Source organism: Puma concolor, chromosome A3 (genome assembly GCF_028749965.1).
Source record: "Puma concolor isolate L17-30 chromosome A3, mPumCon1.1.hap2, whole genome shotgun sequence".
Taxonomy (NCBI): Eukaryota; Metazoa; Chordata; class Mammalia; order Carnivora; family Felidae; genus Puma; species Puma concolor.
The window spans coordinates 115,881,341-115,909,100 of NC_141669.1; the positions used below are offsets into that span (position 1 = coordinate 115,881,341).

A 27,760-nucleotide genomic window follows, 5' to 3' on the forward strand; every position below is an offset into this window, starting at 1 on the left:
GTGTATAAAATGACAGTTCCATTTCTTCCTTTCCTATACGTATTATTTCTTCTTAACTGTTCTGCTGCTGTGGCTTGACTGGTGAAAAATGTTGCATAGAAGCATTGATTTATCTTCTTTCTGAGCTGAAAGACATTGCTTTTAATGTTTCATCAATAAGTATGACATTTTATAAGGGTTTTTGGAAGAGAACCTTTGTCAAGTTAAGGAACTGATGTTCTATTTCTAGTTTTGTTCATATTGAGTGGAAATTGGGTGTTATCAAATGCTTTTTCTGTAATTATTGACGTGATTTTAAAGTGTTTCTTTTAATCTGTTAATATGGCGAATTTTTCTGTATTTAAAAAAAAATTTTTAATGTTTATTTAATTTTGAGAGAGAGAGACACACAGAGCATGATCAGGGGAGGGGCAGAGACAGAGGGAGACACAGAATCTGAAGCAGGCTCCAGGCTCTGAGCTGTCAGCACAGAGCCCGACGCGGGGTTCGAACTCATGGACTGGGAGATATGACCTGAGCTGAAGTCAGACACTTAACTGGCCGAGCCACCCAGGCACCCCTCTGTATTTTTTTTAAACTTTTTTTTAAGTTTATTTGTTTTGAGAGAGAGAGTGCACATGAAGGGCGGAGAGAGAGAAACCAAAGCAGACTCACACTGTGACATTGTGGAGTCTGATGTGGGGCTCGAACTCATGAACCATGAGATAGATCATGACCTGAGCTGAAATTGAGTCAGTGACTTAACTGACTGAGCCACCCAGGCACCCCTGTATTTTTTTTTATGTTTATTTTTGAAGGAGAGAGAGAGAGAGAGAGAGACCAAGCATGAGCAGGGGAGGGGCAGAGAGAGAGGGGGAGACCCAGAATCCAAAGCAGGCTTCAGGCTCCAACCTATCAGCACAGAGCCCGATATGGGGCTCGAACTCATGAACCATGAGATCATGACCTGAGCCACCTAGGTGCCCCTTACTGTATTTTAAATATATAAAATTATGCTTGCATTCTTGGATAAACTCAACTTGATTGTGATTATAGAAAAATACACTTCCGTATTTGGTTTGCTAACTTTTACTCACCTTTATTGTGGTATAATTTAGATAGAATTAGCATATTACAGTCATAATGTAAAATATTTCCATCACCATAAAAAGATTTATCATGGGGGTGCCTGGGTAGCTCTGTTGGTTATGCGTCCATGCCTTAATTCCAGCTCATGTCATGAACTTACCATTCGTGATATGGAGCCCCCAGTCAGGCTCTGCGCTAGAGCCTGCTTGGGATTCTTTCTCCCTCTGTGCCCTGACCCGAGTGTGTTCTCTCTCTCTCAAAATAAATACAAATTTTAAAAAATTAAAGAGAGGATGTATCTCGCCCCCCTAATGTGCCTTGTTGTAGTCTGTTTCTTTCCATCGGTCCCAGACAGCCACTTGGCTGCTTTTTGTCCCTAATTTTGTCTTGTCACAAAGTTTTATATAAAGAGGGTAATATGGTGTGTAGTTGTGTTGTGTGTCTGGTATCTTTCACTTAGTCAAATGCTCTTGACATTCATCTATATTGTTGGATATGTGTGTCCGTAGTGTTCCTTTCTGTTGCAGTATTATAATTTGTGTTTCTTTGATGACTGGTATGCTGAGCATCTTTTTACGCCCTTATCAGCCATTTGTAGATTTTCTTTTGGGAATTGTCTCTTTAAATCTCTTCTGTTCATTCTGAGTTGCTTGTTATTATCAAGTTATTAGGGTTATTTGTATAGTCTTCATGTCTCTGTGTCTGGGATCAGAGGGCACTTATAGAAGATAGAGAAAGGAGGGATGACTAGGGGAGAAATTAGCATCCTCATGAAGCAAGTGATCCTTCACAGTTAGGTAGTCATCTTTGAGGTTCTTCTCTTAGTTATAGGTCTGTCTGGTTTTGGAAGAACATCAAATAACTAGCATCATTTTTGTAACTCCTCAGCTAGCTCTGACCTCAGTTGTTAGTATTCTGTCTTTAAATAATGTTTTCTTTAAAAAATAATTTTCCCTGTTTTTAAATAAACTTTTGTATGTTATTTTTCTTGGAGGTCCGTACGTAAATTGTCTTTATATCCAGTCTTAAGGGAATAAAAATGTTATTCAGATGAACCACTTCAGTGGAAGCTGCAAAATAGATTTTATACGCATAGAAATAAACTAAGAATTAGAAATTTAATTTGTCAGTTTTTTAATCAGCCTTTGCAGAGGTCAGTAAACTATGGCCACTGGTATTTTTGTAAATAAAGTTTTATTGGAGCACGGCCACACCTGTTCCTTTTTGCATTGTCTAGAGTGTGCTGTAACAGCAAAGTTGAATAGTTGTGACAGACACCATATATCGTCCACAAAGCCAGAAATATTTACTGTCTTGGCCTTTGCAGAAAAAATTTACTGATCCCTGAACTATAAGAATGTATTTGATAAATTAACTTTATGTATTTAAAAATGTGGAATGGAAAAAAAATATTTTCCAATCTATTTTTAGTATACAGTAAAGTATTTATTTTAATGGATCTCTCTGTCTTCAAGAGCCCTTGTAAAGCATCATTTGGTCATTTCTTACTTGAGTCCTTATGCCTCAATTTTTGTTGAATGATAAATTATCTGTCATTGTAAACAGTTATTCCTGGCTGTCTCTGCATGTGAAGCCTGCATGTTATTAGAAAGTTGGATGTGTTGTCAGGTTCATGGCAGAGCTACATGGATGAGAAATGTTCATCCTTAAGCAGGTGCTATGCGCACAATCAATTTAGCCAGCCTTACAAGCCTACAAGTGCAACAGTAATTTCGATGTTCTTTCCTCTAACTTCAGCAGATTAGAATTGTCAATCTTGGAAATGTTTCTCATCTGACAGTTACGCATTCAGAATATTTCCCTATTTTTGGCAATGGTTAAAGAGAGACTGTAGACAAGGAAATCTTTTTTTTCTGATGTTTTCCTTGGTTCTGATCCCAACTTTAGGGGCACTATTTAAACCATATCTTTCATGATTTTGTCCTTATGTGCTACCTGGCAAGCTCATGTAGCCTTCCCACTGAACTACTTATTGCTCTGTAAAGACATCCTTGGCCTTCACACATGGTAATGTTTCTACTTTTTATTTTCTTAGTACTTTGCAAACGTTTCAATATATATGTTTACCTTAATCAAGGCCCTATCTTCTGTTGTCTCTTTCCCAAAGCCTGGCAAATACAGGATAGTCAGTAGCATGGGATCTAGAGAGCCTCAAAATTCAGCTACAAATGATAACACATAATCCAATTATTTCTCAATAGAGGATTGTTTAAATGAACTGTGGTACTTCCACACAGTGGAATATCACGCATCTGTTAGCAACAAAAGGTTGTGGAATTAAGCATTGCAGGACATATTTTGACATTGTAAAACAAAACAAAAGAAAAACAAAAAAACCAAGGAGCAGTACAGTTTGTGGTATAGATCCGTTGCCTACTAGTCTACTGCTCTGCAACAAACCACACTAAAACCTAGTGGTCTAAAACAGTGTTGATTTTTTTTGCTCATGACTGTGAGTCAGGCAGTTGTTCTGCTTTTGGTTGTTCTTACTTATTCGTATGTCTGCAGTCAGCTAGCTGCAGACCAGACTCCCTGGGATAGGCTCTCACGTGTTTGGGGTCAGCTGGCCTTAGCTCGGACAGCTCATCTCTGTTCCATGTGGTGTCATCCTACAGCAGAGGAGTCTGGATTTGCCTTCATGGCTGGGTCAGGATTCCAACGTTTATTTATTTTTGGGACAGAGAGAGACAGAGCATGAACGGGGGAGGGGCAGAGAGAGAGGGAGACACAGAATCGGAAACAGGCTCCAGGCTCTGAGCCATCAGCCCAGAGCCCGACGCGGGGCTCGAACTCACAGACCGTGAGATCGTGACCTGGTTGAAGTCGGCCGCTTAACCGACTGCGCCACCCAGGCGCCCCTGGGTCAGGATTCCAAGAGAGGCTCAGAACTGGCACTCTGTCACTTCTATCGCATTACGTTGGTCAAAGCAAGTCAGAGGCTCTAGCCAGATTCTGGGAATAGGGAAATAGATCCCACTTCTGGATACATTGCAAATGGGGTGGATGCAGAGGCCATTACTGGGGACATTCAATTTAACATCATTATGCTTTCTTTTTATAAATAGGGGTGGGATAGGAATTTATATTCGTGTTTACTCATTTGTGCATGGAGAAAGAATGGAAGGATACACAAGAAATTAATTAAAATGGTTATGTATGGGGGCTCCTGGGTGGCTCAGTCATTTGGGCGTCCGACTTCGGCTCGGGTCATGATCCCGCGGTTCGTGGGTTCGAGCCCCATGTCGGGCTCTGTGCTGACAGCTCAGAACCTGGAGCCTGCTTCAGATTCTCTCTCCCTCCCCTCCAAAATAAATAAACATTAAAAAAAATTTTTTTTGACGAAAATAAAATGGTTACCTTTGAGGTGGGGTAGAGGTAGGGACAGGAGCAACAGATATTTCTTTTTATATCATGGTGATTTCTGAACCATATAAATATATAGAAAAGAAAATTAGGTGGTTTTGCCTCTGCCCCCAAAGATTTAGAGGTTTAAAAGGTTTAAACCTTCCCATAGTTTCTTAGTAAGGAGTCTTTTTTTTTTTTTTTTTTTTAAGAAATAGAATGACTTCCTTGGTCAACATGTTTGGAGTGATCAGTATTCCTGTTCTGTTGATCTGAAAGATGTATATTCATCTCATTTTTCTCGGTGATGATAATCAGGAGCACTTGACCATATCTTCTACCCAAAACTCAGCATACATAAACATCTCAATGGCCAAATAAAATTATTTATTTTAATAGATTTGTAATCTAATTCAAGTAAGTACGTACTGTATGGCCATTATTATATATGTTATGGTACCCCTCACAGAACCTTGTTTTTGATGTGTTATCCTAGGAACACATGAGGAAAATCATTACCACACAAAACTAGTAAGTGATAAAGCATTTTTCACATCAAGTTCACCTTCTTTTACCTAAACGTACTTTTTCCTTGTAGCCCTGGGAGTTTCTCTTCTTTCCAGTAGTCTAGGAAGTCCTTCTCCTGACATAATTGCATTTTTCTTATCTCATATTTACACCTCTTCTATTTCTTTTTCTGTTTTCTGCTTCAAAGTAATTTTTTAGAACTTTTTAAAAGCAGTTTAGGGGCACCTGGGTGACTCAGACGGTTAAGCCTCTCCAACTGTTGATTTTGACTCAGATCATGATTTCACGTTTCAGGGGTTTGAGGCCCTGCATCAGGCTCCTCGCTGATGGTGCAGAATGTCCTTAAGATTCTCTCTTTCCCTGCCCCTACCTGGCTTGCGCTGTCTCACAATAAGTAAATAAACTTAAAAAAAAAAAAAAAAAAAAGTAAAAGCAGTTTATAATGCTTTGTAAATACTTTTGTTTATGGGCAGTTTAACATACAGGATTCTTCTCAAGTAATATTTATCTGGGATGTTTGTGTTTATGTTCTGTATTACTTCTCTTATAGAAGTGTTCTGCTCTTTAGTTCCATGTCTGATTCTTCAAATTCCTGTGTGAGGAACAAAAGCTCTGCTGTCACACAGAGAACTGTTCATTACTGTGTTCTCTCTCTCATCAGTTTTCTGTTTTCATGACATCCACATCATATTGCACGATGGAGAACTAAAATCATCATTCAGACACACTTTTTCATGTTTGCTCTTCTTTTAGTTCCACTAGTGATATTGGAAATGCATGTGGTCATGCATTATTATTATTAATTTTTTAAGGTTTCATTTTGAGAGAGAGCACATGTGCCTGCTCGAGCAAGGGTGGGGCAGAGAGAGAGGGAGGCAGAGGATCCGAAGCAGGCTTCAGGCTCTGCACTGACAGCAGAGAGCCTGATTTAGGGCTCGAACCCACAAACTGTGGGATCATGATCTGAGCTGAAGTCAGATACTTAACCGACTGAGCCACCCAGGTGCCCCTCGAGTTTTATTTTTTAAGCCATATATACCTAAGTCTTCAAAATAACCAAAGCACAGACTCAGAGTGACTAAATCAGTTACGCTGAATCTTAAAATCTATGTTTAGAATCAAGTTGAACCTTTATGACAAAAGTAAGGGTTATTTTGATTTTCTTGGACTGAAGACTTTATTCCTTTTTGGTATTCCAAGCAGTGGTGTTTATGGGTTCAGAGTGCCACTTGAGAGAAAGGAATTTCTTCTCTTTGCACTGTATCTAAGGTTCTCTGGCATTGAAAAGATCTCAAGATATGGTTGGTTTTTTTCAAAGAATTCAACTAGAATATAAAACATGAGTATCTGTTCCAAAAAAATTCAGAAATGAAGTCACTGTAACAGTGATGACATAAAGGCATGGCACAGCCAACAATCAGAGGGTTAAAATGCCTACTTTGGAATGTACCCCTTATCCACCATTTGAGCAGCTGCTGTATTGTCATGTTGTAAACCACTTGGATAGATCTCACACCATGAAGTGCCTTCATGCCACCCAGCCTCCAATAAAAATACCCCCTTACATGGTACTTGGTGCTTTTGCAGCTGTTAATTCTTGAATCATTCCATGTAATCTCGCTGAGGTTAGATGGATTAGCTGTTGATAGTGTACCCATTTTCTATGGAAATATTAACTCGGTCATGGTCACATAGCTAGTTAGGTGGTATATCCAGAACTTGACACTAGGCTTCCTGTTTCCTAATCATCATTTCTGTTTACTGAGTACCTTCTCCAGCCAGCACTAGTTGAGGCATTGTTTTTTACCCTCACCTGTTTCCTACCAGGTAGGTCTTATTACCTCTTACTTTACATTTGTTAGAAATGACCCAGAAAGGTGAAATGATTTAATAAAAGTAATGTAGGTTCTAACAGAATGAGAATTCACATGAAATTTCTCAGCCTCCATACCCCATGTTTTTTCTACTAGTCGATGTTACTGAAACATGAGCTACAACACTAGTGTTGCAGATTTATGAGTAGTGATGTGAACAAGAGATGTGGGTAGTTTCAATCTGTAAACGGTACACTGCGGGGTGGGTTTTGCCCAGTATCTAAGCTTTCACTTGGTGTATAATTCAGTGTTCTGCAGTTGGGCTCCTCTCAGTTTTTCATTCTGCCAAGTGCTGAACGTTAAAACACATCTTGCTGTTACGTCCTCCTCGGGCCTTTGGCGCCCTTGCTGTAAAGGCAGGTGGTCTGAAGAAAGGCTCCCTCTAGGTTGTTGCACACTATACACAACACATTATAGTGCGAGACAACTGTCAGTTCCTTCCTTCCCCTCTCCCCCCACCCTCCAGAAAGCTGGGCCCCAGATGGGAGAGCTGGAACCATGTCAACCATTCTCTGAAGGGCATTGAGAAAAATACTGTCAAGAAGAAAAAGGCAAACGCAACAGCTCATTAGTCCACTAATCAGACAGGACGACCATCAATTTCACAAAGAAAATGTCCTGGACAGAGAGATGGGAAGAGCTGGCAGAGTGTTGCCCACATGGCTCTCAGAGAGCCGCACATTTTTGTCAGGGGTTTTGTAACTTGAGGACATTACTTGATAGACTTTATGTATTCATTAGATCTCTTTCCAAAATATGACCAATGCAAACTGAAGCATAAAAATAATATTTGGTGATATTTTCCTCATTAAAACATGCTCATAAATGTGCAGAGATGGGCTTTTTTGCCAGTGTCATGAATGTATTGTGTCTACAGCTATGATCTCACAGAAAGAAATCTTTGGTTTAACATTCTCATTTGAACCTTTGGTGTATCCGTGTCTTGTTCTTTAAATTGAATTCAACAGTTATTGGAGAATAAATACATGGCACTTACATGAAAAGCTTGGAGTTACCGAGAGGAACACAGTTCAGTTTAAAGATGATTATGGTGACCCTGGTCCTATTATTAACCAAGTATGTAACATGTTCTTTTTAATGGGGGAAAGTAACTGAAGCTGTTTTAGAATATTGCTCCAGTCCTGTTGATACTAGTCCAGACCTATTTCTGATGTCATTAAGTTTAATCTGTCAAATTTCTTTTTCTGGAATTTGTCGTTCCCTACCGTTATCAAACAGCTGCTTATGAATTGTCCCCATGGTGAACTAGTCTGTACTTTGTTTAGATTCAGCTCTACTTTTCATCTTTTTAGATACTGTACATCATAAATGACATTTGCATGATTGATGTCAGGGATGTTGATTCCACCTCTTTTTCCCTGCTTATCCCTAGTTAATATATATAAAAATTTAGTACTTAGTCATTTGTGGTAATTTATATACAACTGATTATGATTCTGTTTCCCTGCTGTGCAATTGATGCCTACTGGTCTAGACAGTCCCACGTTAGCTTTTTTCCCCCTATTATTTGATGAATTTATAAAAAAGAAGTCAAAAGACAGTGCATTTGAGACAGGCTGAATATGCAACCTGGTTTCTTCCTTTCTCAGCCACTATCTTCACTGTTAACTTTCAGGTCATGTTACCCTTTGACCTTGCTGGCTTGTTTTAGTTTCCTGTGATTGCCATAACAGAGGTCACAAATTGGGTGGCTTCAGACAACAATAATCTCTCACTGTTCTGGGGGCTAGAAGTCCAAAATCAAGGTGTAAGCAGGGTTGGTTCTTTCTTGGGACCTCTGAGGAAGAATCTAGTCCATACCTGTCTCCCAGCTTCTGCTGGTTGCTGACAGTCCTTGGCATTCCTTGGCATACGGATGCATCACTCCCGTCTCTGCCATCATGGTCACGTTGCCCTTGCATTGTGCAACTATGTCCATCTTCATGTAGTCTTCCCTCTGTGTATGTGCCCCTTCAGCTCTTCTTAGGAGGGTATCATTCATAATGGGTTTAGAGCCCCCCTCAATAATCCAGGATGATCTCCTTCCAAGATCCTTAGCTACATCTTCCAAGACCCTTTTTCCAAATGAGCATATATTCACAGTTCAAGGTAGTCAGAGGTACAGTCGTCCTGCTCCCCCAGACTTTAACCACAGGAGATACATTCTAAGACCCCAATGGATACCTGGAACTGCAGATAGTACTAAATCCTAAATACATATTATGTGTTTTCCTATACACATACCTGTAATAAAACTTAATTTATAAGTTAAGCACAGTAAGAGATTAACAATAAATGAAAATAAAATAGAACAATTATAACAATATACTATAAGTTGTGTGACTGTGGTTTCCCCCTGTCTCTCCCCCTCTATCAGAATATCTTATTGTACCGTACTTACCCTTCTTTTTGTGATGATGTGAGACAATAAAATGCCTGCATGATGAGGCGAATGACCCAGGCATGATGACCTTATGTTAGGCTACTCTTGCCCTTCTGACTCTCTACCCATCAGGACGATCATGGGTTTCCAGACCATGGTTGGCCACAGGTAACTGAAACTGTGGAAAGTGAAACTGGCTGAAAGGGAACTACTGTAGATACCTTTTGAGGGCCCTCCATACAGCCTACTCAGATAAGCATCTTCTTAACTTCTCAGTCCTCTAGGAAAATATACTGGTGTTTCATATTTCATATTTCAAATTACTGTTACGATTTTTATTACCTTGTGGACAACTCTGACCTCCATTCCTTTTATTCTCTCTAGTTGGTGCTGAGAAAAGAGTGCCAGCAATGCCTGGATCGCCTGTGGAAGTGAAGATACAGTCAAGATCCTCACCTCCCACCATGCCACCCCTCCCACCAATAAATCCTGGGGGACCCAGGCCAGTGTCATTTACTCCAACAGCATGTGAGACCTCTTAATTTATTTGGGTTTGTGGTTCAGGGTGACGTTTAGATCTAAGTGACTGGCTGCTATGAAGCCTTCTGCATATGCTATTCAACATTTTCAAAATAGCTGTAAGGTATTTTATATCTACACACACACATATGTACATATACATATTACACACACACGGTTATTTCTTTTATAAATTGCTTTTGCCCTCTGAGAATAGTACTTAGCTAATTTAGGCATTTGAAAATTTAGTGGTATAGATACTTTGTTTTCATACTCTGGCTATTAAGTAGCTATTTTAATTTCTTGGCTCTAAAGTGAATTTAAATTATTATATTGCTTTATAGGAATCAATGTAAATTTCATATAATTACCAAACAACTTCTAAAACTATTCCAGGACTACCATGGTAAGGCTCTTGACAAAAGAGAATGAATATTGTATTAGTTTGCTAGGGCTGTCACAACAAAATACCACAGACGGGTTGGCTGAAACTCACAGTTCTGGAGGATAGAAGTCCAGGATCACGGCGTCAGCAGGTTTGGTTTCTTCTGAGGCCCCTCTCCTTGGCTGCAGATGGCCACCCTTCCTGCTGTGTCCTCCCATGTCCTTGCCTCTGTGCATGTGCATACCTGCTGTCCTTTCCTCTTATAAGGACAATAATCATAGTGGATTACGGACCACCCACATTACCTCATGTAACCTTTAAAGGCTGTGTCTGCAAATACAGTCACATTCTGAGATGCAGGGGATTAGAACTACAACATAGGAATTTGTGGGGGGGGGCATAATTCAGTCCATAAGAATTACATTAGCCAGCGGCGCCTGGGTGGTTCAGTCAGCTAAATGTCCAACTCTTGATTTCAGTTCAGGTCATGATCTCACAGTCATGGGATCAGGGCCCACATACAGCTTTTGTACTCAGTGTGAAGCCTGCCGGGAATCAATCTCTCTCTCTCTCTCTCTCTCTCTCTCTCTCTCTCTATCTCAAAATAAATAAACACTTAAAAAAAAGAATTACATTAGCCAATAAATATATAATAGATGTTCAACTTTGCATCAAGTTAATGCAAACTAAAACCCAATGTAATACAAGAATGTTCAAAATGGAAAGTAATATCAATCTTTGGTGAGCATATGGTGAGCTACCTGAACACTCCTACATTGTTTGGATGTGAGAAAATTATTTGGTAGTATTTAGTAAAGTTGAATTTTCACAAAGCCTGTGTAACTCAGCAATCAGTCCTATATGTATAGTTAAACACACAAACAAAAGTCAAAAGAAGACCCAATTTAAAATCTAGACTTACATGCATACATACTAACTTGTGTGGATTGTTTTTTAATTTTCTTTTAATGTTTATTTATTTTTGAGAGAGAGAGAAACAGGTCATGAGCGAGGTTGGGAGAGAGAGAGAGAGGGAGGTAGAAGATCCTGAGCTGTCAGCACAGAGCCTGATGCAGGGCTCAAACCCATGAGCCACAAGATCATGATGTGAGCCAAAGTCAGACACTTAACCAACTGAGCCACCCAGGTGCACCTTTACGTGTCTAGATTTTAATCTGAATTTTTCTGCCTTTCTGTGCCTGTGCATGTTGACTCTCTCAGATACTGTGCCTCATAGAGCAGAGGAGACGCAGTGTTTATGGAGTACCCACAATGCATTAGAGCACTTTGCTAGGCATTATATGCATTTTCTTATTTAAATGCCTTTACATAAGCTTACACACTATCATTGCTCAAACATGTACGTTTTTTGTGTTTATTATTTTAAAAGGCAAAAGAGTCTAAGCGGTACAGCTTTAATAGAAATTTTAATTATTATATTTTAAAACATTTGAAATTGAGTAAGTGGCAACTGTAGCAGTCTGGAACTAGAAATGAAGTTTCATATCCTTTTTAAAATTCTATTTTCGGGGCGCCTGGGTGCCTCGGTCGGTAAAGCGTCCGACTTCAGCTCAGGTCATGGTCTCGCGGTCCGTGAGTTCGAGCCCCGTGTTGGGCTCTGGGCTGATGGCTCAGAGCCTGGAGCCTACTTCCTATTCTGTGTCTCCCTCTCTCTCTGCCCCTCCCCCGTTCATGCTCTGTCTCTCTCTGTCTCAAAAATAAATAAATGTTAAAAAAAAAAAAATTAAAATTCTATTTTCTATTTCAAAGTTCTACATCCTTAGATATAGGTGCTGTCTTGAAATGAAGAGATTTAAACCTAGGCTGTCATTCAGATTTCAAGATACAGACAATAGGAATAGATATATCTGCACGTAAATTCAGCTCTTTTTACCTCCATATTTGACTACTTCATTTTACTTCAGAAAATGTGCTCATATGCTTTCACTGAAGAGGTTGTGAAAAAGCAGCGTGGCTAAAAGCACAGTAATATATTCCATTTATGGATTGCTTCAAAAGGGGCAGCTCTCCAATGGCAGTTGACCTTTCTGTGAACACAAAGAAACAGCAGACCATTGCAACTAATTTTCTGGATTGCTGAGGTTGAGTATTGAGCTTTCCTTTCCAGTAGCTCTAGTGATCTCTTTTAATGAAAGATACAGAGGAGAATTCGCCCTTTCTTTCTTAGCCTGTTAGTCTTTTATGTAGTGAATCATTCAGCAGCTTTTTCCTCAACACTTACACTTTGCTAGCTAATGAACAAAGCCAATCTATTTATGTATGGTATATACAGTCTACAAAACTTAGTATAGTATATACAGATATAGAACATAGTGTTCATTAAGAAGTGCACAGTCTTGGGGCCCCTAGGTCGTTCAGTTGGTTGAGTGGCCGACTTTGGCCCAGGTCAGTCTCATGGTTCGTGGCTTCAAGCCCCGTGTTGGGCTCTGAGCTGACAGCTCAGAGCCTGGAGCCTGCCTCAGATTCTCTGTTTCCCCCTTTCTCTGTCCCTCCCCTGCTCATGTTCTCTCTAAAATAAACGTTTAAAAAAAAAAAAAAAAGAAGAAGTGCACAGTCTGTTAAGACAGTACAAATCTAGAAAAAGTAAGTAGGTACCATAATGGAAGTATTTGTAGGCAGCGCAGAGAAGAGTTATTAAATCTATCAGGTTTACCTTAATGTGCAGCCACAGAATCTGTTAAAGAATGTTTCTTGATACAGTGATACCTGAGCATATATAGGATGAGGAAAAGTTTGCTAGATCAAATTTGAATCTGGATCAGTCAAGTAGTAGGAACAGTATGGCTGACCAACTATGACCGGCATGGAGGCAGAAGGAGGGACATGGAAGATTTTTCATGATTAATGACTTGGTGTTAAGCCCAGTATAAGTAAATGGTCAGTTTTCTAAGTTAGGTAAAGATTAAATAATTGGGCTCTTTTCTTATGTTTTTTAGACATATGTTTTAATTTCATCTTCCTAGATGTTCAAGCCTGGGTATGATTAAGTGAAAATCTATTGACGCTTAGTCACCAGGTAATTTTATTTCACCATTCAGTGAAGAAGGAGAACTTAGTTCTAGGGTGGTGTTGCAAATTGAAACTAGCAAGAAATGAGTAAGAACGATGGGGAAACAGTAATTAAACTCTCATTAATCATTCACATGTATTATAATTTGAGCAGAAATTGGTGTGTTGTCCTGTGTAGTGTCTAGAAAATGCTTCATTGAATGATCAAGAATTCGGCACTATTAATATCACACTGTTGGAGCAGAGAGAAACTGACTGTGATGGGCATGAATATTCTGAATGGTCCAAGAGATGTGTACCTTATATATCTTTTTGCAGCAATAGGTCATTAAATCTATAGCCTAGAGAAAACATTTCTCACTTCAACAGAACTCTCTTTTCTGATTGTCTATTCACATGCTACATTGTAACTGATTGCTTAACTTCTTTGGAACCCTAAGATCAGGAAGGAGATGTCACATGAAAGGTGCGCATTTGTGCGCATAAGTGTCCAGTACACTGGAAATACGTATCCTACCAGACTCAGCTTCTGCAGTACCTGTTGCAGGAAATCTTTACCTACCCGGCCCCATAGCAACTATAGTTAGATAGCCTTCTCCAAGCTCTTACAGCACTCCGTACTCTTATTTTAACACGTCTGTGTTATTCTGTTAAGATTTTTGACCTGGTAGTCTGTCTTCCTATGTAGTAGTCTCACTGAGGGCAGAAACAGTTTCTTGTATATTCTTAATATGTGCTTTACAAAATTCAAATGAATAAACGAAGGTTAATGCAAACAAGAAGAAATTAACAAAGACCTGTGTGTTTTGCACTTAAACAGAGTCTTTCATTTTGGCTTTCTTTTAGTAAGCAATGGCATCAACCATTCTCCTCCTACCCTGAATGGTGCCCCATCACCACCACAGAGATTCAGCAATGGTCCTGCCTCTTCCACATCATCTGCACTAACAAATCAACAGTTGCCAGCCACTTGTGGTGCTCGGCAGCTCAGCAAGTTGAAACGCTTCCTTACCACACTGCAACAGTTTGGCAATGACATCTCACCTGAGATTGGGGAGAAGGTGCGGACTCTTGTTCTAGCACTGGTGGTAAGTACGGCATCACTGTCCACAGCTATCTGAGTATGTGGCTCAGAACCAAAGCCAGCAAACCTGGAGCAACATGGCAAAATATGCAGACTAGATTAGTTATTATATAACTCATATAAACCTGTGGAATTGTGGATTTCAATTATGGATAACAATACTTATTAAGGAAACAAATCTATAATGTTTACCTTATTATTTCTTATTATGTTGATTTAATTCCAAGAAACAGCTTTGAATTCATCGTCAACTGAATTTCAACAGGCTACTGAGGTTCAACCAAGCTAACGCAAGGTTTTGTTACTTAATATATTCAGTGCCTGGTGCATTGTTTCCAAACCTGAGAGAAAAGAAAAACAGGGAGTTTAATTTTCAGGATAATAGTTTGTAAAATTACAAGTCTCGTGGTTTAAATAGTGTCAAAGGGATTACATTCTTCAGCTCTTCATGCAAATATAGTTTCTGTAGAATTTTCAAACCACACATAATTTTTCTTTGTACAAGGAGTATGGTGAACCCATGATGGTATAAGGCAGTAATTTCTGACATAGACAGCTGGGTGGGGTTTGCGTATCACTGTATATAAGGAAAGTACTGACAGTTCCCTATGTTTGTAAATTGAATTCTACAAGATTTACCTCTTGAAAAAGCACCTCATGGTTCTGCATGTTAGGCTCTACCTGTGTAAAAGTGAATCACGTTACTAAGCCTTAATGCTGTAGTTCTCAAAGTGTAATCAGGGACCCTTGAGATTCCCCCAGGCCCTTCCTGGAACTTCTGAAGGCGAAAATTATTTTCATAATAATATTAAGATGTTTCTTGCATTTTCATTCTTACTCTCTAAGGAGCATACAGTAGAATTTTCTTGAAGCTGCATGATACAGGCTGTTGAAATGGATTAAATGCAGAAGCAGATAAGAGAACCCAGTTGTCTTTTAATAACCCAGATACCAAAAAGATTTGCAAAACTGTAATTACAGTGCCATTCTTCCTACTACATTTTTGGGGAAAATACAATTATTTTGAAATGGGTTAATAATAAATGGTTTCCAAATTCTGAAGTTAATTATTAATATTGGGATTATTGATAGATATAACCCACATAAATTAGAGGAGTCCGAGGCTAAAAAGTTGAATAACTTAACAGATTTCTCAGTCTAGTGTAGAAGAAACAACTTTCATACAAGGCAGAATGTGATAAATGACTTTTTCATCATTTCAGATTTAATCCCTTTTGCTTTTTAGAGCTGTTAGGTTGTTCTTTTTTTTTTTTTTCTTTTTTTTAAGGTTGTTCATTTTCATTGCTATATTATATAGTATTTTATTGTAGGAATACAATTTGTACTTTTTGCTCTTGATGGGCATTTGAGTTGTTTGCATTTTGAGGCATAGTCAAAGAACCTAATACAACCCCCAAGTTCTGAAATTTCTTAAAAGAATTCACAGGACTTGGCATATAGCTGTGCTCACAACTAAGATTTATTACAGAGGCATAAGGTTACACAGCTGGGTAATAAAGGAAAGAGATACTGTTGGAATCTAGTGGAATCCATGTGCAGGCTTCCTTATGCTCTTCTCTTGTATAAATAGTCACACAGAGCTCACTCTTCCCCCAGCAGTGAAAATGTAGTGACATATGTGTGATGCTTTTGCCCAGGAAAGCCTATTCGAGACTCCGTGCCCAAGGTGTTTACTTGAGTCTGGGTACATAGGCAGTCTTTGCCAGCACCTGCTGAAATTCCAAATTCCCAGAAGGAAAAATCAATGTTCAGCAGAAACTGCAATGTTTGCAAAAACACTGTCTAGGCACAGTGAGCCACCCTTATCAGTTAGAAAGGTTTTTTTTATTTTTGTTTTTAGGGGAAAAATGTTTTTGGTCAAATTTTATGCTACTAGATCTAGAGTAATAAAATTGGGCTTTAAATGTCAAAATGAGTTTGAACATAATTGTAAGCAAAGCAGACATCAGAATGTCATACCAATTCTAGCAACAGATTTAGGCACAACTCTGTGTATATATATTTTTAAGTTTATTTATTTATTTTGAGAGAGAGAGAGCACAGGCAGGTGAGGGGCAGAGAGAGAGGGAGAGACAGAATCCCAAGTAGGCTCTGCACCATCTGTGCAGAGCCCGATGTGGGGCCCAAACTCTCAAACTGTGAGATCGTGACCTGGGCCGAGATCAAGAGTTAGATGCTTTACTGACTGAGTCACACAGGCGCCCCAGCTTTAAGTGGAGTCTAAGGTTGAAGATAATTTCAAGAGTAAAAGAAAAAATGATAGCCCTCATTTGCAAAAAAAAACAAAAAAACAGAAAAGAAATCCATTTTTTTTAAACTTCGTTTTTTTTTTTAATGTCTTATTTATTCTTTTTTTTTTTTTTTCAACGTTTATTTTTGGGACAGAGAGAGACAGAGCATGAACGGGGGAGGGGCAGAGAGAGAGGGAGACACAGAATCGGAAACAGGCTCCAGGCTCTGAGCCATCAGCCCAGAGCCCGACGCGGGGCTCGAGCTCACGGACCGCGAGATCGTGACCTGGCTGAAGTCGGACGCTTAACCGACTGCGCCACCCAGGCGCCCCAATGTCTTATTTATTCTTAAGAGAGAGAGAGACAGAGCAGGAGCAGGTGAGCGGCAGAGCGAGGGAGGGACACAGAATCTGAAGTAGGCTCCAGGCTCTAAGCTGTCAGCACAGAGCCCGATGTGGGGCTTGAACTCCTAGACTGTGAGATCATGACCTGAGCTGAAATTGGGCACTTAAGCAACTGAGTCACCCAGGCGCCCCGTCAAAATTTTTTTTATAGCTGAAGAAGTATTTGTATGTACATGTAACCAGTTGTGTCCTTTAAATGGCCATTCTCAGGTTAATTTTTTTTTTCCTAATGATAATCATCAGTAGGTGGTAAAAATACACATAACAACCAACTTACCCAGTTTTAAGTGTGTAATTCAATGATTTAAGTGTATTGTTGTGCAACCATCACCACTATCCACCTCAGGAACTCTTTAAATCATGCAAAACTGAAACTTTGTGCCATTAAACAATAACTCCCCATCCCTTACTTACCCTTCAGTTCCTATCAACCACCAGTCTACTTGACTACTCTAGCTACCTCATATAAGTAGAATCATACAGTATTTGTCTTTCTGTTGCTTATTTTGCCTAGTGTAATTATCCTCAAGGTTCATCCCTGTTATAGTATTTATCATATTTTTCTACTTTTTTTGGCTGAAAAGATTCCATTGCATGTATATACCACATTTTGCTTTCATCTTTTGATGAAATTGGTATTTCATCAGCAATTGGAATTGAAACTATGAATTTATTTGGAGAAGATGCAGAGAAAGAAGTGTTACTTGAATTTAACATCCATTATTTTATTTAATTTTTAAAAATTTTTGATGTTTATTTTTGAGAGAGAGGCAGAGCGCGAGTGGCAGAGGGGCAGAGAGAGAGAAGGAGACACAGAATCTGAAGTAGGCTTCATCTTTTGCATTCATCTATTGATGTACACTGGGGTGTTTCTACCTTTTCGGTTAGGGAAAGTTTTATATCTTTATGGGAAACTGTTCATCAGCCAAATTCATAGGTGCCAGCCAATGGCCCAACCTTGTAAGTGCTCTTTAATAAGGTTATCAGTTTTAAACCTGCTATATTAACTCTTTTCTGTATAGGAGCCATTGCAGATAATGTTGCTGTAAGCATTCTTTTACATGGTACACATGTGCAAGCATTGCATTTAACAGTGGAATTGGGATTTCATAAGGTATGCATATATACCAATTTAATATGGGACGCCTGGGTGGCGCAGTCGGTTAAGCATCCGACTTCAGCCAGGTCACGATCTCACGGTCCGTGAGTTCGAGCCCCGCGTCAGGCTCTGGGCTGATGGCTCGGAGCCTGGAGCCTGTTTCCGATTCTGTGTCTCCCTCTCTCTCTGCCCCTCCCCCGTTCATGCTCTGTCTTGCTCTGTCCCAAAAATAAATAAAAAACGTTGAAAAAAAAAATTTAATATGTGAGGCCATTGGTTTTCCTACATATTATACTAATTTATACTCTGATATAATGGGAATTTTATTAAAATCCGTGTCCTGAATCGGTCTGTTCAGGCTGTTACAACAGAATACCAATGACTGGGTGATTTATAAACAACAGTCATTTATCTCACAGTTCTGGAAGCTGGTAAGTGGTGCCAGTAGATTTTGTATTCTGTGAGAGCCTACTTCCTTGTTCCTATATAGCTGTCTTCTTACTGTGTCTTCACAATGCCGAAGAGACAAGGGAGATCTCTTGAGGTCTCTTTTACAAGGGCACTAATGCTGTTCCTAAGAGCTCTGCCTTCATGACCTCTAATCATCTCCCAAAGGCTCCACATCTAAATACCAACTCATTGGGAATTAGGTTTCAACATAGGAATTCTGAGTGGCACAAAAATTCAGTCTATAGCAATTGGTATTGAAACTATGAATTTATTTGGAGAAGATGCAGAAAAAGAAGTGTTACTTGAATTTAACATCCATTATTTTATTTTATTTTAAAAACTTTTTTAATGTTTATTTTTGAGAGAGAGAGCGCGAGTGGCGGAGGGGCAGAGAAAGAGAAGGAGACACAGAATCCAAAGTAGGCTTCAGGCTCTGAGCTCTCAGCACAGAACCCGACATGGGGCTCCAACCCACAGATGGGGAGATCATGACCTGACCAAAGTCAGACGCTTAACCTACTGAGCTACCCAAGCACCTTTCCATTCATTATTTAAAAAAAAACACTTGGCAAAACAATTAGAGCAGGAACTTTCTTAATCTGATGATAGTTGTTATCTTACAAAAAACCTACAGCAAGCCTCATGCTTGCGAAATTTTGAATGCCTTCCCTCTAATACTAGGAATCAGATGAGAATGTCTTTTCTAAAAAACAAAAGAATGTTTCTTCTATTCAGCATGATCCTGAACATTCTAACCTAGCAAATAAGATATCAAGATTGGTGAGAGATCAATAAAACTGTCACTGGGGCGCCTGGGTGGCTCAGTCGGTTAAGTGACATTTGGTTTCAGCTCAGATTATGATCTCGCAGTTTGTGCGAGGGAGCCCCATGTCAGGCTCTGCACTGACAGCATTGAGTCTCCCTGGGATCCTCTGTCTCCCTCTCTCTATGCCCCTCCCCTGTTCACACTCTCGTAAAAACTTAAAAAATAAAAGAAAGTAAATTCTTTAAAAAAAAGTATTTATGTGAAATGAGATAAGCTTCAAATACTTTAACATCGTTTAATTTGATATACTCTTTTCTCTAAAAGGAAATATTTTTAATTTTTACCAAATATTAGTGTGATATATTTGGAAAATCCAACATAATTTCATATCCAGAAATAAGTGCTGTTGTACCTGTCTTTTTAGGCACGTAAGATACTATATAAGTGTGTGTGTGTAATTTCCATAAATGGCTTATAGGAAAGCATGCTGCTCTTTTTCTGGTTTTTCATTTCACAGTATATTGTAAACACCTTTCCTTATTAATGCATATAGTCTTTCCTGTTCCCTTAGTGTTCTGATGTATGACTGTACCATCATTCTTTTTTTTTTTAATTAATTTTTCTTCCTCTAAAAAATTTTTTTTTTAATTTTATTTTTGAGAGAGAGAGAGAGAGAGAGAAACAGAGTGTGAGCAGGGTAGGGACAGAGAGAGGGAGTCACAGAATCTGAAGCAGGCTCCAGGCTCCGAGCTGTCAGCACAGAGCCCAACGCGGGGCTTGTACCCACAAACCGTGAGATCATTACCTGAGCCGAAGTCAGATATACTTAACTGACTGAGCCACCCAGGCGCCCTATGTACTATCATTCTTTTTGAATATTTTAATATTTGTGTATTTATTTTTTTGAGAGAGAGAGAGAGGCAGGTGTGAGTGGGGGAGGGCAGAGAGAGAGGGAGCCCAGAATCCAAAGCAGGCTCCGGCTCTGAGCTGTCAGCAGGGAGCCCCATGTGGGGCTTAAACTCATGAGCCATGAGATCATGACCTGAGCTGAAGTCGGATACTTAACTGACTGAGCCACCCAGGTGCCCCTTCTGTACCATCATTTTTAATGCAACTTCCTGGTAGTGGACCTTAATGTTTTCTGTTCCTTATTGTCAAGAAGCAGTATTGTGTTGATAAATAATCTGTATGGTACTTGTTACAGCTTTGAACCATTGATGATTTTATAAAATAAAATCCCTAGAAGTGGTACTTGTTCTCTCAGGGAAGCAAGAATAATGCCCAGTTTTGTTCTTTAACTTGGTATTATACTATGTTTTAGGGAATTGAATAAAACTATTTTGTGAACTTTGAGGAAAATATTTTTATTTGTACATTCACCTGAGCAGAGGAGCTAAGAACCCTATTTAAAGCTAGACTTTTGAAAAAATACATGGAAAGTGCTAATAACCTTACGGGAAATAACTGCAACCTTCCCAGTGGGCGTGTGCCTGTTTCCAGGTTCTCTCATATGCAGGCAGACCACTTGAAGGTAGAAGGCACTGATTGTTTTGCCTTGGTTTTTTCGTTTGTTTTTAAATTTCTTTAGAATATTTGGGGAACTGATGCTAGGAGGAGGGCACGATCTATGAAGAAGTGAACTTCAGAAGTTGATATCCTGGACTCATTCAGGATTGTTCCATCTGGGAACGTTGTAGGTTTGGTTTCCGGTACCCAAGGTGGCTTGCCATGAGCTCCTTGATACGAGAGGCCTGAGTGCCTTCTTCACAAATGCTGAGGAAAGCGGTAGCTGAGTACAGAGGACAGTTTAGGTTTAGGGTATTAAAGAAAAGAAAATCAATGAGGCCACACTTTATTCATAAAGGAAACAATTTGTTTAACCTTTGAGAGGGATCTGAGTTTACAGTGGTGTTCTTGGGATTATCCTTTTCCTTGATTTAAAAAGAGTTAGCATTATTAGATGTGTATTGGGGAGACAGTATCCAGTTTTAGAAATTGACAGTGTTATTTGTCTTTTCAGAACTCAACAGTAACAATTGAAGAATTCCATTGCAAGCTCCAAGAGGCTACAAACTTTCCTCTTCGTCCTTTTGTGATTCCATTCCTCAAGGTAATTTTTATAATTACTGAATGTAATTTATCTTCAGCATTTCCTCAAGTGTTCCTGCTGCTGATCCCTGTTCTGTGATCTAAGCCAGGGTAGCTTGCCACACATTTTCATATCTTTCTTTTATTTGAGTCTGCTAAGAGGAATGGGAGTGTGGTCTTGCAGATGTGCCTTATTCACACTTGGTAGGATGGGAATTACAGAAGCCTTGAGTTGTGGTCCACATGCAGATACTGCTGATAACACATAATAGCAGGTGGGGAGCAGGAGGTGAGTGGGCTGAAGGTGAGTGTGTGGACGGTTTGGAGGCTGGGCTTTTAGCAGAGAAAGTAACTGAACATTAAATCTTTTGTTTGTGGCCAGTGGGGAAGTGTGTGTGTTTTCTGAGAAGGCTGTCAGACAAAGGAGAGGCCTTGCACTTCCCACTTATCCTAAGAACAGAAGAGCATACAGAAAGACAATGTTGCTGTCTCCCCAACCCCAGTTAGTCTAGCTTCTGATTAGGTCCTCTGGAATTAATGTTCCCTAGAACATAACTTTTGAGAGACGTTGTTCAGAATTGTACTTACCTGAGAAGTAAGGCAGTATTAAATTTATATGTAATATGCCCTTTAAAAAAAAGTGTTTTATTTCAAAATAATTTCATACTCCTAGAAAAGTTGCAATATGGTACAGTAAACTTCCTATATACTGTACCACCGTCTCTTTAGTCACATTCTCTACATGTTACCATTTTATCACATCTCTATTATTATTTTGTCTTGTAATTATTTTTTTCCCTCATATATCTGAGGGGTGCCTGGCTGGTTCAGTCGATAGAACATGTATATGACTCTTTATCTCAGGTGTGCAAGTTGGAGCCCCCACGTTGGGTATAGAGATTACTTAAAAAATAAAATCTTTTGGGGCACCTGGGTGGCTCAGTCAGTCGAACATCTGACTTCGGCTCAGATCATGATTTCAAGGCTTGTGAGTTCGAGCCCCACGTTGGGCTCTGTGCTGACAGCTCAGAGCCTGTAGCGTACTTCAGATTCTGTCTCTTTTTGTGCCCCTCCCCTATTCACGCACTCTCTCTCTCTCTCTCTCAAATATAAATAAACATTAAAAATATTAAAAAATAAATAAAATTTTTTTAAAAAATGAAATATTTAAGAATAAGCTGCAGACATGATACATCTCAATACTTTTTAGTATAATTAACAAATCAAGAAATTAACATTGATGAAGCACTATTATCCACAGCCCTTATTCATGTTTCACCAAATGTCCCACTAATGTCTCTTACAGTGAAAGAAAAGCTTTTTTGTGTGGTCTTATATCTGATACAGGATCACATCTTGCATTTCGTTGTCATGTTTCTCTAGTCCACTTTAATCTGAAATAGCTTCTCAGACTTTTATGACTTTGACAGTTTGAAGAGTTCAGGATAGTTATTTTATGGAAGGTACATCACTTTGGATTTTTCTGAAGCTTCCTCATGATGAGGAACGGGTTATGCATCTTAGGCAGCAAGAGCAGGTTAAGTGGTATCACTGCATTCTCTTTGTAGACGTAGATGTTAATCTGTCTTCTAATTGGTGATGTTGACTTTGATCACTTGGTGAAGGCAGTGTCTATCTACCATGCTTTCCCATGGTAAAGTTACTGCCTTTTCCCTTTTATACAATAATTTTTAAAAACAACAAAGAGCAACAAAACAGGTAACATTCTGACTAGTACCAATAAAAGATGAACCTGTGTCAAAGATTTTCTTTAACTCATTAATGAAGGAATCAATAACATGTTACAACCAGTTCAGGGGAGAATCCAAAGAACAGACACATTTATATAGGTCAGGATTATTGATACGAATGTGCAACCAGAAGTAAAATTGGCTTCTATAGAGAGCACAAGGGAAGTCATTTGAACCTCTATTGGACATAATTTTATTCATGTCCATAGATAGTAATTATTTTGCATTGGTATCATTTATCTATAACTTGCCAAAGTATAAAGTAGCTCCCCAGCAGTGAAAAACTAGGGTCAAATACCAGGGTGTTCTAGACCAAGCATAGTTTGGAAATCTGTGACCCCCAGACCAGCTCACCAAATGGTTTCATACAGCCCTGGAGAGAAGAATTTGTTTGTTTGTTTGTTTTTATACTCTACACCCATGTGGGGTTCAAACTCACCACCTTGAGATCAAGAGTTGAATGCTCTACTGACTGAGCCAGCCAGGTGCCCCAAGAAGAATAATTTTTACAGGTGCACGTTTATAATCGATTTGTAATAGGGAACACTGACTCGGAGCCCCAGTTAAGCTAAATGTTATCCTCAATCCAGCCCCCCAACAAAATGCATTCTATTCTTTGCATTAGTAGGAGACTGATACTACAAAAAGTTATACTCCGTTTGTTATTGGACTTTTTTTATACACTGTTTGAGACCCACATGATATCTTCACTTTTGCATCTTGACTCACAAAGTCTAATACACCCGGCCAAATAAATATGCCCCTTTTACCTGTATTTCTGCCTTCACTTCCTAAAAAAAAAATAATAGCATCAGAGAGATGGGTCAACTTATTGAGGTATTGTTACCAGTTTTTTAAATCTTTTAAAATGAGAGTAGAGCAAACAAATGGGAAAATGCTTAGGTGTCAGGGGCCCAGGCTGCGTGTGGCTCTGTTTTGATAGCATTGAAGCTTTGCCTCAGTCTGTGGTGCCTTTGTAGCCCCGAAACAGCTGTGCTGCTTCTATCTTGGTCTCTTTGCTGTATGTCAGAGCCAACAGACAATTATTTCCCCCTAAGACTCCGGAACCAAGATTTGTGAAATTTGTGTTAATAGGAAATAATTAGCATTAAAAAAAAAATTCATCAAAGGGCACATGTCACAGATGTAAAAGATATTTTACACAGTATTTTTTTCAGTTAAGATTTTTTTTTTTAACAGTTGTTATAAGATGGAGGCTATAGAACAGACTTAAAAAGTATTTTATATTGTCACATTCCCTATTCTTAACTCTGTTGTTTTGGAAAACAGCATGAGATAGGTCGTTATGGCAGTTTTTTGGCTAACGTTTGGGTTTTCTCAATTTATTTCTGCTTTAAGAGAGTCACTAATTATGGTGCCTGCTAAATTAACCCTTGGTAAAGGGGTGACTACCCACATCTATTAAAACTCTCCATTTACTTGTTCATCTGTTTCCCTTGAGATAAAGACATCTTTTATGTGCTCAGTCTGAATTGTTCTTAAATTTGGGAAGAAAAGTATAATTCTTTATTTTCTTTTAATAAAAGGAATATAGGAAAAGTACATTTTACATATGAAGAATGAAGTTTAGAGATATATACGGTTTGTTTTATGATTCGTCCCCATTAAAGATTTCTAATTTTGAGAAGGAAATATAATAAGTACATAGTTAATTATCCTTTTACAAAATAAGGAAAAAGAGACCCCTGGGTGGCTCAGTCAGTTGGGCGTCTGACTTCAGCCCAGGTCATGATCTCGTGGTTCGTGAGATCGAGCCCCGCATCGGGTCACTGCTGTCGGCGTAGAACCCACTTTGGATCCTGTATCTCTCTCTCTTTCTCTCTCTCTCTCTCTCTCTCTGCTCCTCCCCTGGTTGTGCTCTCTCAAAAATAAATAAACATAAAAAAAATAATAATAATAAGGAAATAGATCCAGCTAGGGTGCCACAATAAGAAATCGGTTTTGCCCCTGGGTTACCTGTGTGTCATCTGAGCTTAGTCTAAGGCTTGTTGCTATCATTTACATCACTCCTGATACTTTCTTCGAAACCCCATGTTCCTACCAAGCCAAAGTAATTACCACTTCCAGAATTCCGTGACAGCTGTCATAGAGAACACAAAAAAAAAAATGTTGAGCAGTCCTGTCAGAGACGAGTTGGAATTTGACAGAGAGAATCCACGACTTACTGATAATCATAGAGGAAAGAGTGAATTTCTTCTACCCCTGTGTAGATGGTACTAATTCTCTAACTGGCCAAAGTCTTGAAAAATGTATAAATTAAAAAAAAAAATTTTTTTTTTTTTTTTTAGTTTTAAGTAGACTCCACACCCAGCGTGGGGTTTGAACTCACAACCCTGATATCAAAAGTCGTATGCTCCACCCACTGAGCCAGACAGATGCCCCAAAAAATGTATAAAGTTTTAACTTCTTACATTCAACACCTTCACTGAGCTTTGACTCTACACTAGGCCACAAAGGTAAATAAAGCACAGGCTTCCCGTTGAGGGGATTTATACCTTGTGGGGGCAAGAGACAAGGTAGCCAGTAATTCAAGTTCAGTATTTTAGATGTCACTTTACTCTTAGAGAGGCATATAAAAATCAGGCTGATGAGAAGGGCTTTTGTCTTGTGTCGTCATGTTTGTGAAAGTCTTTTGAGGTGCTGAGCTCTGTTGTGTGGGGCCCAACACCTGGAAAACTGCCTTCCAGCCCCTGCCTCTTTTTTTCAAGGCCAATCTGCCCCTGCTGCAGCGAGAACTGCTGCACTGTGCTCGAGCCGCCAAGCAGACCCCGTCCCAATACCTGGCTCAACACGAACACCTTCTGCTCAACACAAGTATTGCGTCACCTGCTGACTCTTCTGAGCTGCTCATGGAAGTGCATGGAAACGGAAAGAGGCCCAGTCCGGAGAGGTGAGCAGAGAAGTGCTTTGTTGTCCTTGCTTTTCTGGAATTACTCTAAGCTTCCTCTTTGCTTGTGAAAGAAAGAGAATTTAATTACTGTGGTTATACATAGGTATGGACTCAGAATTTCTAAGATTGGCTTTGCGCTGTCCCAATATCAGAGACCAGAATGTTTCTCAAATCTATAGGTGTGGCTCCCAGATACAAATATTTTTCAGAAATTCTTCAGATGACTCTGTATACCCCTGGTGAGAGATTCTGCTCTAGGGCATTCTATGGGTGCACTGCTCCAGAACCATCAGAAATAGAATTTGTCCAAAGCATTTTTTCTGATGTGTGAAGTCTAATAATAAGTATAACAATTACTAATTGTTACTTGGTAATGAGTCACCTTTACTTTGAAGATTGAAATTGTGTTAATTTATTCTGGAAATTTCAGTATGAGTGAAAGTATTAGTCAAGGAAGCAATATTTTAACAGTGTTGAAAAATTTGTTTTCTGCCTGGCCTCTGGAGACATTTCGGTTCATGCCTCACGTCAGACCTTTCCTTATCTTCCTGTTTGGGAAAGTACATAACACAATACATAACACAGAGTAGGTACTCAGGACATGTTTGTATGAACACTTGTGTATGGGCTAAGATATGTACTTCCGGTTCTTCTAAAGGAGGGAAGAGAGCGGTTTTGAAAGAGATACTACAATTCCTCCCGAGCCTCCTGCCAAGAGAGTGTGCACCATCAGCCCTGCTCCCCGGCACAGTCCTGCCCTCACTGTGCCCCTCATGAATCCTGGGGGCCAGTTCCATCCTACTCCTCCACCTCTTCAGCACTACACGTTAGAAGATATTGCAACTTCACACCTGTATCGTGAGCCCAATAAGATGCTAGAACATCGAGAAGTTCGTGATAGACACCACAATCTTAGTAAGTGACATGAGCAGCATGGTAATGGTTGAAATTCAGATTGAATCTTTGCGTTTCTTTCCTACTCAGTTATAAAGCAAAATAATACAATCATCGCTTTTTTCCACTGATAGATAAAACAATATTATACATAAAAAGGAATGTTAGAGTTGTATTTATTTCATTTGAAATTGATCTCCCTTCATACTTTGTTACTGTTATTCTTATATTATAGAAGTGGGACTCGGTAAATTTTAGGAAATACACAGTGAAATATTTAAGGATAAGGAGATACCACTTTTCCTTAAATGGTGCAGAAAACTAGAGAATGGTGAAACAAATCAACTAAAATATTAACATTTTGGAAACTGGGTGAAGGATATATGAGAATTCTTTTACTATTCTTGCAGTGTTTCTCTAAGTCTGGATTTATTTCAGAGTAAAGTGTTTTTATTATCTTTTTTAACTTATCCATTTTGAGAGAGAGAGTGCAAGCGGGGGAGAGACAGAGAGAGAATCATAAGCAGGCTCCACCCTGTCAGCCCAGAGCCTGACATGGGGCTCCATCCCACAAACCATGAGATCATGACCTGAGCCAAAGTCGGACGCTTAACCTACTGAGCGTAGCTTTTTGTTGGTTTTATGTCATTTTGTGGGTTCCACACTCCCTTGTGAATCGTTGCCCTGGTAGAGTGCTCATAGGTGGCATGGATGTGTTCTGTATTTACTTGGTGGAATTCTGTATATTATATTCTTCCTTCTATCTTCACATCTAATCTCTAATTTCTACTAGGTCTAAATGGAGGCTATCAAGATGAGTTGGTAGACCACCGTTTGACAGAAAGGGAATGGGCTGATGAATGGAAACATCTTGATCATGTAAGGATCTTACAGTGTATAATTTTCCTATT

General features: G+C 39.2%; 1 protein-coding gene across 6 annotated transcripts in view; it reads left to right on the forward strand.

The window, feature by feature from the left end:
* CBFA2T2 (CBFA2/RUNX1 partner transcriptional co-repressor 2) overlaps positions 1 to 27,760 on the forward strand; it is a 139,543-nt gene that overhangs the window by 87,285 nt on the left and 24,498 nt on the right. For 5 of the 6 annotated variants that reach the window (XM_086701990.1, XM_086701993.1, XM_086701996.1 and 2 more), the window contains 6 exons: positions 9,601 to 9,744; positions 13,997 to 14,238; positions 21,226 to 21,315; positions 25,774 to 25,955; positions 26,614 to 26,870; positions 27,643 to 27,728. In XM_086701990.1, the coding sequence (XP_086558116.1) occupies positions 9,601 to 9,744; positions 13,997 to 14,238; positions 21,226 to 21,315; positions 25,774 to 25,955; positions 26,614 to 26,870; positions 27,643 to 27,728 (1,001 nt within the window). The remainder of the gene's footprint in view (positions 1 to 9,600; positions 9,745 to 13,996; positions 14,239 to 21,225; positions 21,316 to 25,773; positions 25,956 to 26,613; positions 26,871 to 27,642; positions 27,729 to 27,760) is intronic. The other variant, XM_086701991.1, reaches the window with a different exon arrangement.